The 18,126-nt window shown below is 37.5% G+C and overlaps 1 protein-coding gene across 5 annotated transcripts in view; it reads right to left on the bottom strand.

The window, feature by feature from the left end:
• Positions 1–3,366: 3,366 nt before the first annotated feature.
• tardbpa (TAR DNA binding protein a) overlaps positions 3,367–18,126 on the bottom strand; it is a 15,963-nt gene continuing 1,203 nt past the window's right edge. The window contains exons 2-6 of one of the 5 annotated variants that reach the window (XR_006309256.1): positions 15,376–15,539; positions 14,246–14,386; positions 13,250–13,420; positions 5,788–11,336; positions 3,367–5,091 (exon numbers count right to left, since the gene is read on the bottom strand). Coding sequence is in view for 2 of the 5 variants with exons in the window: in XM_043675579.1 (XP_043531514.1) it covers positions 10,806–11,336; positions 13,250–13,420; positions 14,246–14,386; positions 15,376–15,539 (1,007 nt within the window). In the remaining 3 variants the exon portion in view is untranslated. Of the gene's footprint in view, positions 11,337–13,249; positions 13,421–14,245; positions 14,387–15,375; positions 15,540–18,126 lie in introns of all 5 variants that reach the window. The other 4 variants (XR_006309257.1, XR_006309258.1, XM_043675580.1 and 1 more) reach the window with 4 other exon arrangements.

Here is an 18,126-nt window from a genome sequence, read left to right as displayed (position 1 = left end):
TAATTCTTAATATATACTTTGTAAACTCCCTGAATTCAAACAAACTCCTACCACCCAAAGCACCGCCATGCTCTGAAAACATGATAGTTTCAGAAATACTAAGAATTCAATTATTAAACATTTACTGTGAGGTCAAACTCACAAGCCATCACAAAATCCAAATTATAATCATTTTTCATAGAATAGCTATCAAACACCTTATATCCACAGGACAAGAAAAAAAGCTGAGTGTTAAACTTCAAGGATAAGAAGCAAGCCATTGTAACACACCCACCCATTAAGTTCATGCCTGTCATTCTAGTAAGCAGTAAAGTTGACTGTCGGGTAGTGCCCATGTGCTTGTGTGCATCCGTGAGAGAGTACGCTTCTCCAGTCTCCTGCTTACAATTTCCCACTAGTTTTGCATTGCAATCTTCCTCATTGCAGTCAAAACACAATAATCAGTATACATTCCAGGAATTATTTTTGTTGTCCTTCACCTTGTTACCATGTGGCTATATTTGATTAACTGAAGCCAGATTACCAAAGTTCACGTCTTATTATAATTTCCTCCTCCACTTGCTTATTGCAGACAGCCTAGCAGTTAGAACTAAATACTGGTGCTCAGCTCAAAATCATATCTGTCCCAGTATCTTTCCCAAAATGTCCTGTACACAATTCTCAAATAACAGCCAATGTTGCCACCTCAATCTCAAGCAATGACTTGTTCTGACAGCTTACTAACTTTACTACACTCCCCACTTTGTTTTTGCTCAGCTCGATTCTATTTTTAAGCTATTCGCCCAAAGTCCTTGGTACTGTACTTTGAAATATTACATCTTAGTACCACAGAAGAGGATGGTAAGTACACTATTAACCAATTTAAACCTGTTAAATACAATGTTCCTGTTAATATCTGCACCCTTTTCTTGAAATGAAACATTTCCTCCCAAAGGGAATCCAATTTTGTATAATATTAAGTTGTTTATTGCACTGTAGAGTTTTGGGAGAAATGATAGAATATTGTTTACTCTGATCTCCTCAGACTGTCAAGGCTAGTGACATAGAAGCAGCCTTACATTAAGAACAGACAAAATAGCTACTGCAGTTATATGCATGCTGCAACTGGTATGAAGTTCACTGTAACTGAGTGAACTTCAAATCTGTGTTAAGGCTTCCTGTTCTTAAGTGTGCATGAACTAAATAACTGCCTGATTTCCTAAAGTCTTCTATTACTTTGCCAACATAATCCATAATAGTAATATAGATTAACTCGGATGTCAACAGATACAGTTGGGTTAAATTTAAAAGTACATTTAAAGCTCAAATATCCAACACTAGTATCAAATTGCAGCAATCTTCAATGTATTTTTGTCCCAAAGGGTGATCCTATTCAAAGCTAGTCAAAGATTAGAAAATGAGATTGAACAACAGGAAACACAACTCTACATAACACTGGTTTCATCAGTTGAACCATCTTTGTTTGGCATTAGTTGAAGATTTGTTTGATTGACCTATTTATATTAACTATGCATAACAAAAATTCAAGAGGAAGCTTTATATTTAAGTTCCACCAGAAACCATTCACTCGCCTACTGTTAAATCTCACTGAATGGCAATGAACTTGAATGGGCAAATTTTGTTCATATTCTTACTATGAAATAGTTTAGAGACAATCTGCAACAAAAAGCTAAAGAATTTATTAATTTCATGCTCTCAAATGAAGTACTGCATTTAATTCTAATCAAGCTCTTTTTTTGTACTTCCAAGAAGTGTTTGAAGCATATTCTAACATGTTTACCAGTTTACATAAGGGCAAGTGCCACTCCCAGGCAAATTTAGTGACGGTAATAGCAAATAGTGAATTCTGTTATTGATCAATACATGGGATTTCACTTTTTAAACTTTATTCTTACACAAAACAGTTCCAAAGTTGGAGTTGAGACAATTTCAAAACATTATGAACTATGAGCTTGCTAGTGGTCAGAATACAAATGGACATTGTTCACTTTCTTCCAACTAAAACTCATAGGGCATTTTCTTTAAGGAGCTGCCAAATGTCAATTAATTTTACACTGAAATAAATTAACTAAAAGCAAAATTCTCTGTTTGGATCAGAATGTACTGGATAAAATCCCATCTGTCCAGGAGGTGCATGCCCAGATTGTGCTGAAAACCTTTATGTAACACTTTTGGCCTCAACTGGAAGTGTCCAATTCAGGACAATAGACTTCATAGCATTCATGAAGACATCAGAGAAATTAGTTTTCGGGCAAGCAGACATTTTGTGGAGATGTTCAAAATCAACATGAACAATAAGTAAACAAACAGCTCCACTGACAGGTAATCAACGCGATTAGTTTCTTTTGTCACAGGCTACCTGAGGAAAGAAAACTTCTAACTGCATTAGTAACTGGCATCTGGAAGTAACGGTTCAGGACAGTAGAGTCACAGTGAAGATTGCAGAATGAGACTAAACGAGTTCTTGCAGACAGCCAAAATGGATATGAGATTGAATAACCCCTCTACGAAAAAAGCATAGGTTTGATAGCAGATTGCTGGTCAAACTCTCAAATATACAGAAGGAATACTGTACCATTTAATTTCAATATTGCCAAGAATTAAAATGTGAGCATAGAATCGGTGGAATACACCAATTAGTTTAAAGAATTCTGCTTCAGACCATAACCTATTTTTATATTAGTAATGTGCCTACGTTTTCAGCCATAAATATTATGCAGTGACTATTTCGAGAACAACAAGTGGATATTGGCTGAATTATCCCCTTAGTTGGTGAGCTGACATTTTCAATGAATAAAGATAGGCATTTGAACAAGTTATGGTGATAGCTAAATCTGGAACCTCTCTCTCTCATTAAAACAGGATACAAGTAGTATTTTGAATAGGAACTCTGACACTTGCTGTCATACTCGAGACAATATGTTTTGTTTATGCAATGGCAAGAACTGAATTTTCCATGGCAGCTCACCAACCTAAAACATTAGAAAGTACAAAATAGTGAAATAATTTTTGATTTACTTTATAAACAATGCTCAAGGAAGAGTCAATTCCAGACATATCCATACTAAGAAATCACATGACAATATCAATGATAGAAAAGATGAAGTGAAGTTGATTGCTCATACCTTGGGAAGGTGAGCGCAAATTTAAACACATCATACAATAGTAGGGTAAGTAAGAGTCAAGACTACAAGGCAAGTAAGTGATAAGTAAATAAGTGACACAGCAGAGTGTGATATCAGGTCGCTTTCCACGTGTGTGCAGATTAATTTAGTTTTCTCTAACATACAACAAACCCACTAAATGTTCGGGAAGAATATTTGAAGGGTGAGCCAATGACAAAATAAAAGGCTTTCACCGTACAACTTTTCAATTAACTCTTTATTGAGATTAGTGCAGCAATAAGTGGTTAACAGCTCCCCAGTTATGAAGAAAATAATGCTTAAAAACATTAAATATTTATTGTATTTCCTCAACTAAAAAGTGAACATGAATATTCTATTTCCAATTCAACGGAAAGCTTATCTCCAGACACTTCTAAAGGCGTCTCTCTGGTTAACTAATTCTTTGGTTAGAAAGAGCAGCCCTTGGCTCCACTTAACCTCTTTCATTGGACGACATTAACTTTGCGCAGATCTGCAAATTGTGAATGGGTGTTCTGAAACTCAACGTAGTCAGTGAATTTTCCAATACTGGTTTCACTTTCTCCAGGCAAAGGAATGTTTGAAGGTATATATGGTGCAAACACATGCAATGCACAATTTAGAAATTACTCATTCAGAATGAAATTCCAAAACAGAGATTAACACTCTCCTCTACATACATTATGGAAGTGACTTTTAAAAAAAAAAGTTAAGTGGTCAAATAAGCCAGATATATAACTGTTCTACCAAACGGATTGGACAAGACAAGTGACTTCAGTTTTGCCCAAAACCATAAAAATGCAAGTCACTTCTGAATTAGGGGAAGCAAAGTCTTCATGGATCTAATGGTATTAGGGTGGTAACTGAATTAGTTGACAACAATCTAATACTTGAAAGAACACTGAAGCTTAGAAATGACAAAAAGACTTAAAACATACAACAGCTTCATACATGCATTTGCGACCAAAAATTAGAAAAGGCATTCTTGTCACAAAACCTAAAGCTAGACAAATGATAAGTCAGCATGGAGGCAACAGTCACAATATAATGTGTAGCTTGACTGTCAAAAACAAATGTGCAAATAATTACTAGAATTGTAGGTTTGTAAACTGTAAAACCGCAAAACTGATTTATAAAGTTTAAACATGCACCACACATGCAAATATCCATACTGGAGAGGTGATAGAATATTTATCTTGAATACCTAATAGGTAGCATAAGCCCGAAGAACCTTACCTCAAATAACCAGAGCCAGGTTTGGCCCACAAGTTGTGTCTTCAGACATAATTTCGCATGAAGCCTCCTGTGACATTATCCATTCTAAATAGCTGTTTGATTAAACAGCATTTCTGATGTGCTGAACCACTAAAATATAAATAAGCCACTGTAAAATTTGGTAAGTGAAATCATTCTGCCCAATTATCATGTTTTCACAAGACTTTCATATTTTTGGGGGAATGATGTCCAAATGTACAGGTTTGATTTGAGGGGGGTTATTTGAAGCACCACTAGAAACTAGTACACACTTAGCAAGTTTTCTACGTTGTTAGCCATAGACTGAAGAGACCACTTCTTTCTTAGATTTTCAAATCTCACTGGGGCCAGGGTAGGGAGAGCCCATAACTGGACAATCACAAAGCTGCAAAGACAGCAGTCGATGAAAAGTCCACTATCCTCTTCGTCCTAGAGGAAACATTATAGCAGATAGCAAATTATCAATCTCAAAAAAGGTGGTAAATAAACAGAACCATGACAGACATTTATTTTTACATTCCTTTGCAGTAGAGTGAAAGGATCAAAGCATCTTTGGTAGATTTACAGAAGGAAGAAATTCCCTGGCAATTTCCAATATAAAGTTTTTGCTGGCAGAGTCGTATTCAATCCTTTTCTGCTGCATATTGTAGATGCCCATTTCAAATGGTGCAGTTGTTGTGGGAACACTGTTTACCTGCAGTTAAAATCATTTTAGAAAATGCAATTATTCATGAAGGACATCAAGGAGAGGCATTTAACTCTAATTTTAAATAAACAAACAGTGTAAGGCTATTAGGGTGGAATATTTTGTTATAAAACCTGCCAAAGCTTCCTTAAAATGCTTATACGTATACTAGGAATTACATTGCCAAGTGTATAACAGGTAAAATAAACTGATGGTGGTGCCCTTTCGACAACTAATACATGTAATGTAGTGAAGAACAACAACTTCTGTGTAAGAGACAGTATGCTTTTTACAACATTGGAATGGGACGGGTGGGTTTGAGAATTGTGGTCAGGCAGATTTTGACAAGAGTATAGATTTCTTGGGTTCTGAGCACCCTCCTGTACTTCAACAACCATGAAAAGGAAGAATGTTTTGTAGATTACTCCTAGATTGTTCACTGGTATTTTAAATTGCCTCACTTTGTTTTAAAATGCCAGTGACAGACATTACATCTCAGTACTCAAGTTATTTTGAGCACAGTGGTAAGAGGCATTGCGATATCTGAATTATTTTACAAATGACAATTCTTAAATTGAAAAGCTTCACATTTATAATAGTATTTTGTTCTAGGCATATACAATCACCAAAACATGCACAAAGCTGGACAGAGACAACTTTCAACATTCCCCACCATGTAGAGTATCTTGTAACAAAATCACTTACGTACAAGTTTCTTTCACTTCCTTGATGTACCAAATACCACAGGAAATTAATTCTTTCAAAGTCGCTGCATACAGTCATTTTGTGCAAAATCCCATATTTAGAAGACTTAAGCGGTCAGTTAATCTCAAAGGTGTAGACTGAGGGTCGATTTGGCCAGGACACCACTGTCCTTTAATTAGTGCCAGGGTGGAAGCAGAACAGACATCTCATCCTATGTATTCGGGATTTCTTTGGTTTTGGAATGTCAATTTATTTGGACAATAAATAGATTCCTGCAAACAAATGATCAATAGAAAGCTTCCAAAATACTTTAGATAACGTTTACATTAGTAAATGCTTCACTTACAGAATTAGAGTTTTTTTGGCACTTAATTTTAAAGGAATACTAACTTAATATCTTGCCATTGTCAGAATATCAGAAACATACATATGTGCATGACTGCAATGCATAAATATCTAAATTAAGTTAATTGATTTTAGTAATTTTTTTCCTTCAATTACTTCTGCATTTTGCTAGTCTGCGTAGCTGCTATTAGTCTTCCACTACGAATGGGCTCAAATGGCTGCATTAAGATTATTGACAGTACTGGCAGGTTATGTCATCTGGTGTTATGCCTACATCAATGTTAAGTCAGCTAATTTGACCACTTCCTCTTATTAACTTTATAACTGAGTCACTGACAGTAGTGGAATAGCAATACTGATCATTCCTGTCAGTTTTATTTAAATATCCTAAGGACACTAATCACTGCATTAACCCCACAGACTCTAGAATTTGGAGGACCAATACAGAAAACAGTATTCCAATTTCAAGTAACCCAAAAGCTCATTATTCTCAACAAAATCCATCTTCAGGCCCTAGCTTCAGCTAAATTCACCTTACACTTTCTGCGCTGTATTTCTCCATGTCATTCTATTGATAGGAATGGATAAAGAGTGGAGCTGGAAAAAGCACAGCAGATCAAGCTTTGATTTGGAGCTGCTGGTGTTGGACTGAGGTGTACAAAGTTAAAAATCTTTATCCACTCTGATCTCCAGCACCTGCAGTTGTCACTATCTACAAATTCTATTGTAGATTCTCCCTAGTCTTTCATTTGTTGTACTTGAAATCCATGGGACACTCAACCAAATAAGATTAATGGTAATGTTATCAAAACAAAGTTATATCTGATCCAGTGTTTGAACAAATATATTGTGCTTAAAGCTGACAGAAAGGATACATGATCAATTCTTAGTCTGGAAACAAGTTAACCCAGGAATGCAGATTCTAATTAAGTATTAAGCAGTGGCAGAAACAGTTTTAGCTGTGATGCACAGAATATATTTATCCCAGCTCTTCAGCCCCCAAACAGTGATATAGTACAGACAGAGGAGAATAGATTGCCCACTTAGGTGAGATGAGGGTTGTTAGCACCATTGAAATTGTATCAAGATCATGAAAAAGTAAACCTGATAGGGAGAAACTGGACTTCCTCATTAACTTTCAGGTGGATAGGCCAATAGAAACCACTAAATGAATACCTTTGACAGAATGTAGAAGTAGAATTTACTGATTAAAATTCCTGCAATACATAATCATTGACATTCAAGAGACTGGTTATTGTTCTGTATGCAGATTCAGCATTAGAATTGTAAAATCTGTGCATAAAATAGTTCAGAACATTGATTTGCAGCTTTGGCATATTTCATATAGACATTTTGATCAAAGTCTATTTTGTTGCTTTTCCCATTTCATGTCAGGATGCAGAGACAAAAATGTTTAGTCAAGTCAAGATTTTATTAAGAATTCCCTACAGTCAGATATTAAAAAAGGGCTTCAAAACACACTAAACTCAAGCAATCATTTATTAAGCCCCACATTCGTAATAAACTCGCAGAAAGCAGACAATCGTACACTCTTATTCGAGATGGACACTGAGCTCACCCAAGTCATCTCTGGCAGGCAGCAATGCCACAATACACTCCACAAAGTATTGTTCCTTCATAACTCCACATCATATCACTTATTCACACTTACATATCAGTAATACAAAAGTACATCACCAACCATTCGGCACACACAAATAACAGGAAGGGAAGGGGAAAGGAAAAGGAAGATACAAAAAAATATTCAGGGGTTGAAACTAAACTCAAATACAGTTGGCCCAATTTTATACATCAACCTGTAATTTATAGGTTACCAATTCCTTATGCACACTTTAGAGTTTTTGTTCTACAATAAGACAGAATTAGGATTTAGAATAACTTTTCTGAAATCAATTTTCAAACATTCTAGTTATTTTTAAGAAATATAAGACAAAGTAAATTTAACCAATTTTTGTAATTTGTGGAGCCCCTATGTTCCTGGGTTTCAACCCCTAGATATATTCATTTCACTGAACACATCCAACAGTTTCCAATTACTCAAGTTACAAGCAAGTATCACCACACTAGAGTCTTTTGCCCCTCAGTCACGGACAGTCCTTTGTGAACGCAAGAAAAAAAAACCATTCGTACTGTATCCCACTTCTCCTCTGCATTCGCTCACCATGCCAAGGGATTGAGAGCCACATCTTGCCATGTTTAAAAATTCAATATGCACCACCAGGTTTCTGCACGCGCTCTCTCCTTCCTCGCTCATACTAGCCCTCTCATTCGTTGGCAACACCATAAGCATCAATCCCACACCAGGCTTCAAATCAAGTCACCACAGCTCTGTGCACATCATCTCGTTTCACAGCGCTGATAAACGAATCCTTGAAAAGAACAGTAGAGGACAAAAATGGAACACCCACCGTGGTCCCTTTGAACAGAACCTGCAACTCCATGTAGCTTGAAGCAATGCAGAGAGATGGTTTAGAGAAAGCATTTTCTATACAGTATGTAGGTGTTCATGCTTGGCGATCCAGGCCACTTCCTTAAAAAGACATTTCAATTTTTTGAAAAATCTACACAATACACCATTAAATATGTTCCAGCCATCTTAAAGATTTTGCAAACTATATTTATATAAAAAGTTTCTTGCACCACAATATAGTTCTTTCAATTCCTTGTCAGGCTGCATTTACCTCTCGTGACATTATGGACACACTTCTTTATCTTTATAGCTGACAATGTGGGAGTAGCTCACTAATTTTAAGATGGATAGAATGTGGATGAAACAGCATAGCCAAGTGCACGTGGAAGCACTGCTAGGTACTGATGAGATTAACCAACTGCATTCATATGCAAAGGACAATGTAGACTGAAATGCTAGAAGCTTAGTAAATGAGCACTACAGAATAACTAAAGATATCTTCAACTAGGGTATTTTCAGGTTTTTCATACTGCTTTCAAATTGCATATGCAGTTTGTTGACCAATATGTAATCTTATCAATATTACTTTCTAAAACAAGGCCCAAAAATGTTGAAAGAATACCATTTGGACTCGACAGTAAAACTGTTTTACAATGCCATGTTTACCCACACAATTCACTTGCATCTTTAGAAAAAGCGTGCAACCCATTTTAGGTATTTCATAATGGACTCTGCAAACCTCAAAGAATATATTAAAGATGCTAAAATTAAAACAAATATTATACTAGCCTTTGGACATAACCATTACTGTTAGTGTTATTAGGCAACATATGCTTTTCAGTAGCTATCATAGTATATGAATTTTGGAAAGATAATCAAATGTTTATGATACAAGAAATGTAAGTCAGGTCAAGCAGAGTAATATTTTTGACTAATTGGAATGCTCCTTCTAATCATCTCAGGAAGAAGTGGTATCCCTGGAAATGGTACTGTCACTGTAGAGAATAAAAATAGTATGGGTAAGTGAATTAGAAGGCAATAATCAACATCTAAACTGGAGGGTAAACCAGGAATCTGAGACAAGATACATTTGTAAGCTTTGAGGGTCGAAACTCGCTATTCTGAAGAAACTAGTTACGCAGACAGGCAAACTCACTCATCTCTTTTACCAAAAGGGGTCTTAGGTAGTGTAGGTTCCACTCCAGCCAAATATGCAATGGTGAAGAACAGATCAACTCCACAATGAAAAAAGGTACAATAAACAGTTGCAAAAATCTGAGTGGGTCACAACTCAAGTTCCTAATAATAATTTATGGAATGTCTTAACCCCAACCCTCTGCTTCACTGTATTATGTAGTTAAATGAGCTAGTTTTGAATTATTACTTCAGACCAGAATGATAAAAAAGCCAGAAAGTGCCAGATACTAAACACTAGTCTTTAACGACCTTTAGAACTAAAGAATGATGTTTAGCTGATCAATTTTAGAATATTTATATTCAGTGCAGCATCTGAACAAACCACTCATTACCAAAATGGGATTTACAAGGTACCTGTGAGGTTATCTAGTTTACATACTGTCAGGACTTATTACAATTATTTGATTAACAAAATATTTTCCCTATTCATTATGCAGTATTTGGAAATACAATATAACCTGGTTAAAAAACAAGATATGGTCTTCCAGATACTTAGCTTGCACAGAAGAGAGAAAACCTAGTTTACTCAGTGAAAGGGTTACTTTTCTAAGAGAATGCAGTTTACTATAAGATAAAAAGTAGCAACACTCCCACAAATTTGAATTAAGTTGCATCTAATTGAAGAACATGCTGGCAATTTATAATTGAAGCCATAGCATCAGAATGCAGTCATGAAAAATCTGAAGTTACCCACATTGTTCGACTCAATGTGACTTACTTTACTAACAAACCCAGAACATAGGGAGAAGGAATAACAATGTGCACAGATTATAAAGCATATTAAAGATTTCAACCAGAGACAAGATTTGCATACTGCAATGAGTCAGGGAGAGCACTACTGAATTGCAAGTTCCATTCCTCAATACAGTAGCTTTCAAAATTCACCTTACTGTCAGTATCCTGAACGACATCACAAAACACAACACGTTTAAAAAAATGTTCAATTATGTAGCAAGAAAAAAAATGTCGTGGAAAAACTATTTACTTACCATTATTAGAATTCTAAACTCCCATCTGCTCATTTGCTAAACACCTAACACTCATTTTACATTCCCCACCCTGACGATTTGGACTCCATGCTAGATCCAAAACCAGAGCCAAACCCAGGACCACCGGAGTTGGATGTCGATCCCCACCCTAATGCACCAGAATTTGAGCTGTATGAATTATTGTTGGTTCCAAATGGCTGGTTCTGTTCCCTTGGTACGTTTCCCTGATTTTGTTGAGGGTTTGCCCCTCCTGCACCTGATTGGCCCTGCTGACTGGCTAGCATTCCCATCATTCCCCAACTGCTCTGTAGGGCTGCTTGGGCTGCAGCCATCATTGCTGGGTTGATGCTAAAAGCCCCAAAATTCATTCCACCTCCACTCATATTACTGTTTGGGCTGCCACCTAAGCCTCCCCCACCACCTCTGTTGTTACCAAACCCACCCTGATTGCCAAAGCCTCCAGTGTTGACACTGTATCGTCCTCTATCTAGCTGTTGTCTAGCATTCAAATGCTTAGGCTCTGCATTAGAAATGTGTACGCTGACCCCCTTAATGATCAGATCTTCACCACAGAGAGACTGTGCAACCTGTGAAAGAAAACAAATTGTAATGAAATTACATGTGTAAATTAACAAAGTACTAAACAGTGAGCAAAACCTAACACCCATGCGGTCTCCATGAATGTATGTCAAGGAAACAGTTCCAATTTAAATTAGACAAACTGGAATCACAGGTTCTGGATTAGAGTGGTGCTGGAAGAACACAGCAGTTCAGGCAGCATCCAAGGAGCAGGAAAATCGACATTTTGGGCAAAAGCCCAGCACCACTCTAATGCAGAATCTGGATTCCAGCATCTGCAGTCCTTGTTTTTACCAAACTGGAATCACAGGGCAACTTAAAATAATGTATGGTTACTCGTCACACTACCATACCAAAAGTGAAGGAATAAAGAGAACTAAAGCCAATATGTTCCATTACTACAACTGCCATTATTGTTCTAACTGTTCACAGCTCAAACTTGTTCAGTAACTAGACATGTTCCCGAAACTCAAATTGGTTAATCTTAAAGAGAAAATCCCCTAAAAATTTTAATCCATTGTACTTATTGGAAGTCTAGTGAGACACTTTAATGTTACAAGCTATCTTGGCTAACAATGCAGTAAGATCAAGATTATCCAGAAATTGACATCAATTTCCAACATGACTGAACTGTTGGAAAGCAATGAGTGAATACAAGTCATCTATGGCCAAGGCTGGAGAAGAGAGATAGAAAAGGAACGGTCTTAGGAATACCAGAAGCCAGCTTTAGCATTCTTTAGGGGTTTATTCCTAATTTTAAACCAGGATCATGGGAGCCAGCTATTTTGCACTTTATTTGAAAATATCAATACACATAACGTATACTCATTTTTGGAGTGGCTTTACAGCAGTCCTTCTCAAACCTTTGCCCTGTGACCCCACTTTACAAAAATTGTCACGATTCCAAAGTGAGATCAGAGAGGGGGCAAGGTCATGAATCTGCAAATGGGGTCACATGTCTGTTGAAACTATGGAGACAACGGTTATAACTCAAAATCTCTACAGAAGCCATTGCCATTTTGAAGCTCATGGCCCAATCTCTCAGCCGGTAGTCCCATTCTGGGTCCCAACCCCTTTTTGGGATATTTCTCTATTTAAATCCCAGTTTCATGTTAAAAATATAGGCCCCATAAAAATGTACATAATACTAGAACACAAGTACTTTGGGCTTGGTTACAAAACAAATCAAGTCAAATGAGCCTTTGAGATATTTTATAACTGTGTACTTGCCAATTTGAATTTGTTCATTTTTTATGAAAATGGTCATTCATGCATGTCATGATATTTTAGTGGTACCTTTCAAATATGTGCTCTATTGCATTCACACCACTTACAGGAACTATGGGAAATCCATACAAGTTAAATAATTACAACACAAAAGCTTATTTTGCTGGAATGCAACTTAAACACACAATTCCATTAAAGCATTCCAGGGGATTGATTTATTGATAGTGTGTCCAGACAGAGGTTCGCGTACAACTGTACAGCTTAGAGGGAACACGGACCAGCATTTAGTTCATTCAGGAGTGCCCAATTACTTTTGGTGCTACTATGCTTGGTGGCACACAAAATAGTTTTACATGGTCCTGTATCCCTAAACACATGCGTGGCCTATCACTTGCTTTTACAGACAGCTTCATGATGCAAGTCCAAACGACCATAAGGAAAACCATCTGCTGTGGCACACACTGATATAAATAAAACTTATGCATTTCAGTCTGAGGTTTTCACGTTCAATTCTGCTCAACAGCCATAACATGGTTACAGGCTTTGATCACCAAGAAGCTGCATGAGCAAATTTCTGATTTTTAAAGTTTCCTGCCTGCCCCCCTCAAAAACATGCATAAGCTACTCATCCGCAAGACAATCGATAATTTACCAAAAAAAAAACTATATCTTAATATTTACTAAGAGCAGGTACCTGGTCATCAGCAAATGTGACAAAAGCAAAAGCACGGAATGGTTTTGGGATAAATACATCGGTCACGTCACCAAACTGGGAAAAGAACTGACGAAGTTCATCAGCACTCATGTCTTCAGTGCAGCGACCCACAAATACCTTTCTGCTTCTCAAAGGCTCATCGGCATTTTGCTACAATGAAAAACCATCACAAATAATTAAACTTTATTTCCAAAGATTGTTTTCTTCTTGGTGATTTCTAACCACAGAAACTTTCTAACATCAGTATGCTCCACAGCCAACCAGAGAACAGGCCATTCTACCACTGGCAACTTGCAATGTGCACTCATCACTTAGACACATCTGGCAAGAATATTTTAAAGTTAATCACCCTTATTTTTAAACCTATACATTCAGCTAATCCGTATTCCGGTTTTCTCCAGCCCTATTATATTTTGAGATCTCTGCATTCTACTCTCTTACATATGTCAATTTTAAACTGCTCCATAAATGGCAGCCATAACTCAGTCCTTGCCCCATCTTTCCATTCTTTACTTTGGTCCTCAAAATCAATCTCTGACATAAAATTAGGATGGAAAACGAGAAGTTGTGTTCCATTGTGTCAAATCGTTTGCTAAGAAACTTGTAAAATGTCTTGGGAGACTTCATTACGAGAAAAGGGACAACAATCAGTGAACGCACGCTCATATACAGAAAACAAGAAGACTGGACTTAAGGACACTGTTTCGAATTTGCTGAATACTTGGCTTTTCTTTGGGCTAAAGACAGGCCAAATGAAGTACCAGATTATGTGTATGTTGGTTCAGCCAACATCTTGCAGAATCAGACTCAAAGAGTGTGCTGAATGTCTCTCGGACTCCCCGAAATTTAGGTTGCACACCTAACAATCACTTAGATACTAAGCACTTTTCAAATGGATGTCATTTGCTTCCTTTTCTTTTTAAGCCTACCTCTTATGAAAACTGCATTCAGTTACTTTAGTGAAAAAAGTCCTACCTTGGAATTAGGCAGTTTACAGTCACACCATCGTCCATCAATCATGTGCCGTTGTGACATCACTTTCACTTGTGTTTCATATTCTGTGAATCTGACAAACCCAAAGCCTTTAGAGTTCCCGGTCTTCGTGTCCCTCTTTACCTGTGAATAAGGAGATAGAAATCAGTCACAAACATAAATAAAACAGCAAAATGTCATCTGTAAAAACATTTTCCATACACACTGAAAAACTTCATATTCTACAATCTGGTTATTGAAAGTGAGGACCAGGATAGCTCATCACCAAAGACAAGATTTCAACCTCTCATCACTGGGATGTACAGCCACCACAGTGTACACTGTGTTCAGCAAACAAGTGTTTCACAATTATTTTACGAAATTAAAAGACAAAGTCACCATTGTCCCAGAGGACAGTAGGTCTTCTCGCTCAGTATAGAGACAACTAGTGATGGATTTGAGCCAAGGGTCACCACATCTCAGGCACTGTTCAGAAAGTAGGACTTCATGGTAACCTCTATACATCAAATGCTTCATAAGCAGCAATCCCTTTATTGACATGATGGCAAATATATTGCAATACTACAAGGAACAGAAACACTGATCTGGAATTTGAATATTTTGAAAAACTGATGTACCTGTTTCAATCCCTTTATGACTGTTATGGGAAACTTGAAAATACACTAAGTATTTTCTGTACCACTAGTTACAAGCATCCCAAAGAATTTGTACACAGAGGAACCTTGATTATCTGAAGGACATGAGCGGTGAGTATTTCACTCGGTTAATCGAATGCCGGATAACAGTTGCGACCTTGCCATCTTGTTCAGATCATCTGAAATTCAGTTAATCAAATGCCAGATAATTGAGGTCCCTCTGTAAACCTCAAAGACTGAATACAAAAACAGTAGCAATGTTTTCACATTATTCACATCCTTGTTCATTTACATAAAGCCTGCACTTGATCCAACTGATAAATTTCATGTTATGCAAGTTAAATGTATTAATTATAACCCCTAACTGCAACAGCAGTTTCAGGAGCCCAAATTAAAACAAGAATTCAAGGATTCCATCTTGTGATTACCATATCCAATGTCATCACTATCAATTTAAAAATTAAATTGTAACCTAACCTGCACCATAATCACTTCTCCAAAAGTACTGAAATAATCCTTCAGGTCCTGTTCTGTTGTCTTCCAGGGAAGTCCAAGAACAATGAGGTCTGATGTTTTCTGGACTGCTCTCTTCACCTTCACAGCTGAAGATGCATCAGTTTCATCCATTTTCCTTTTGTTATCTAGATACAAAGAGAAAAGGAGTCATCATTTACCTGTTTCTCAGCATCCTAAGCAAATCTGACTGATCAAGTGCTTCAATGTTTGATAAGGTACAGCATATTACGATCCTTAACAATGCAGCCTATGGTATCAAAAGGTAATATATTAGTATAGATAGACTTCAGAGGAAGGGTCACCAGACTTGAAACTTGAACTCTGATTTTTCTTCATAGATGCTGCTAGACCTGCTGAGCTTTTCCAGTAATTTGAGTTCTTGTTCTTGAGCATGGAAAGAGGACTGGCTAACAAAAAGCCAGAGTTGAGAGATGAGCATTTCAGGATGCAAACCTGTGATTAGTGGACTGTCTCAGCAATCATTTCTGGGCTGCAATTACTTACTATATATTGATGAGAACAGCAAATATAGTACAGCCAAGCTGGCAGATAAACATACATGGGAAGACAACAGAGTTTAGAACAGGTTAAACAAGGGGGAAAAATTCTGGATGTAGGTATCTTGCTTAGTGAGAAGGTTTGTTTTCAGACATTTCGTCACCATTCTCGCTAACATCTTCAGTGAGCTTCTGGACTAGCTTCCAGAATCTCAACCGGAGCTACAAATCTTCTTAAAACTTAAAAATGTTAAAATTAATGTGGGAAGCTGAATGCTTCTCATTTTAGTAAGGAAAATAGGAGTTAAGTATTACTTAAATGGAGAAAGACTGAAAAATGCAACAGGGGACAGATTTGGAGTCTTTGTCCACAAGTCACAAAAAGTAACAATCAAGAGCAATAGAGAAGATAAATGGAATGTTGGCCTTCATTTCAATGGGAAGTACGTATAAAAGTTAGGAGATTTTGCCAAAACCGTTCAAGCACTAGTCAAACCACAGGTAGAATAGGGTGAAGAGTTTTGGACCCCTTATTAAAGGCACAATATAATGGCACTTGGGGTACATTGGTCTGACAACCATGCAAGGACCCTTAGAAGCTATGCCCAATGACACAGAATTTCCTGGGTGGACAATGATACTCAAGTGATTGCCAACAATCAAGTCTTGAGAGACTGAGTAGATTGTGCCTGTATTCACTGGAATTTAGAACAGAGATGACTATTAAATTTAACAAAATTCATATGGACATTGACAGGGTAGATGCAGAAAGGTTGTTTCCTCTTGTGGGACAGTTTAGGAATACACTCTTAGAGTGAGGTTCACTGATCTGAGGCAGAGACAAGGATGAATTTCTTCTCAAAAGGTAGTGAATCTGTGGAATTGTTTTCCTCACAGGGCTCTGGAGGCAGGGTCACTGATTACTTAAGAGCAATATAGATCTTAATCAGAAAAGGAACTCTATTGGGAAAAGGCAGAAGAGTGGAGTTGAGGATCACTCGTATCATTGAATGGCTGAGAAAATGCCACTTATAAAAGTGTCAAAACACCCAGGTATGATTTCACATACACATGCAGATCTAACATCCAGCATCAGAACTGACATTTTCACTCATGTGCCATAATCACTGGATATTTCATAACCCCAGTTGTATGCTTTGGTCATTTAAGAGTGCAGTAACATCTCAATACATTCATAACATTTGCACTAGTGCAGTTTATCACTTGAACCTAGGGATGAGCAGTTAATATAATTCAGACATTTACTGGTTTAGAGAGTTAGAATTCCACATCAGAGGAATTAAATTTTGTTTATGGTGATTGACTCATACTGGCCTCAGATGGCCTAACAAAACTACTCAAACAAGAAATTGCTAGAGAAACTCAGGTCTGGTAGTATCTGGAGAGTAAGAGAACTTTTTCAGAACTGTTGGCAAACCTGCTGACTTTCTCCAGGAATCTTTTGCTTCATATCGCCAGTAACTACATTGTTTTATTTTAGCAATCTATTCTGTGGCTTAAAGGATGGCAAAAGGCTAGTAATATTCAGCCTATGCATTTTTTTTGCATTTTGATGGACATCATACCCAATTTTTAGTAGTAAAATTTACCATCCACCCCCGCCCCAAGATCGTTATCTGATTGCAAAGGCAGTTTAGACATTAGGAAAAACTGTACAGAAACCACTCCTGATCACTAGCAGCCGCTCTTCCAAAGAAATGCAACGGTTTTCAACCAGACAGAAATCAGTTGTGGATAGGAATTGCTGCTGAAATATCTTAAACCAACCATTGACGGGCTACGGCAACACCAGGCGTACTCGTGAGCAGAGGATAACTTGCGGTTGAATATCGCGAGCATAAAACCATCTTAGGAGGGTGTAAAAAAAATGTTAAGAGCAAATCAGTTTTCAAAACAGGTGGGCTGAGAGCTTGCAGAACTGAATAAAGGAGTCAGTGAAGCGACATTACGCTTGCTGGAAGCGAATCAGAGTCGCTAGCGTGTGCACATGGGAACCTCAGGACTTGGGGAAGGGAGAGTCAGTTAATGGCGGCTGGGCAACGGCACACGAGGCTGAGACAACGGTGTCGCAAAACTGTGCATTTTGAATGAAAGGAGAAAGCGAGTGCGGCCTAACTCCCGCCTCCGCGCACCTCGCCTCCTCCCGTCCCCGGGGAGTGGGAGTAAACCGCCGCCGGTCAGCGCGGACCGACCC

Source organism: Chiloscyllium plagiosum, chromosome 34 (genome assembly GCF_004010195.1).
Source record: "Chiloscyllium plagiosum isolate BGI_BamShark_2017 chromosome 34, ASM401019v2, whole genome shotgun sequence".
In the NCBI taxonomy this organism is placed as follows: Eukaryota; Metazoa; Chordata; class Chondrichthyes; order Orectolobiformes; family Hemiscylliidae; genus Chiloscyllium; species Chiloscyllium plagiosum.
Note: the sequence above shows the minus strand (reverse complement) of the source record. Positions and strands in the feature narration are given on the sequence as shown.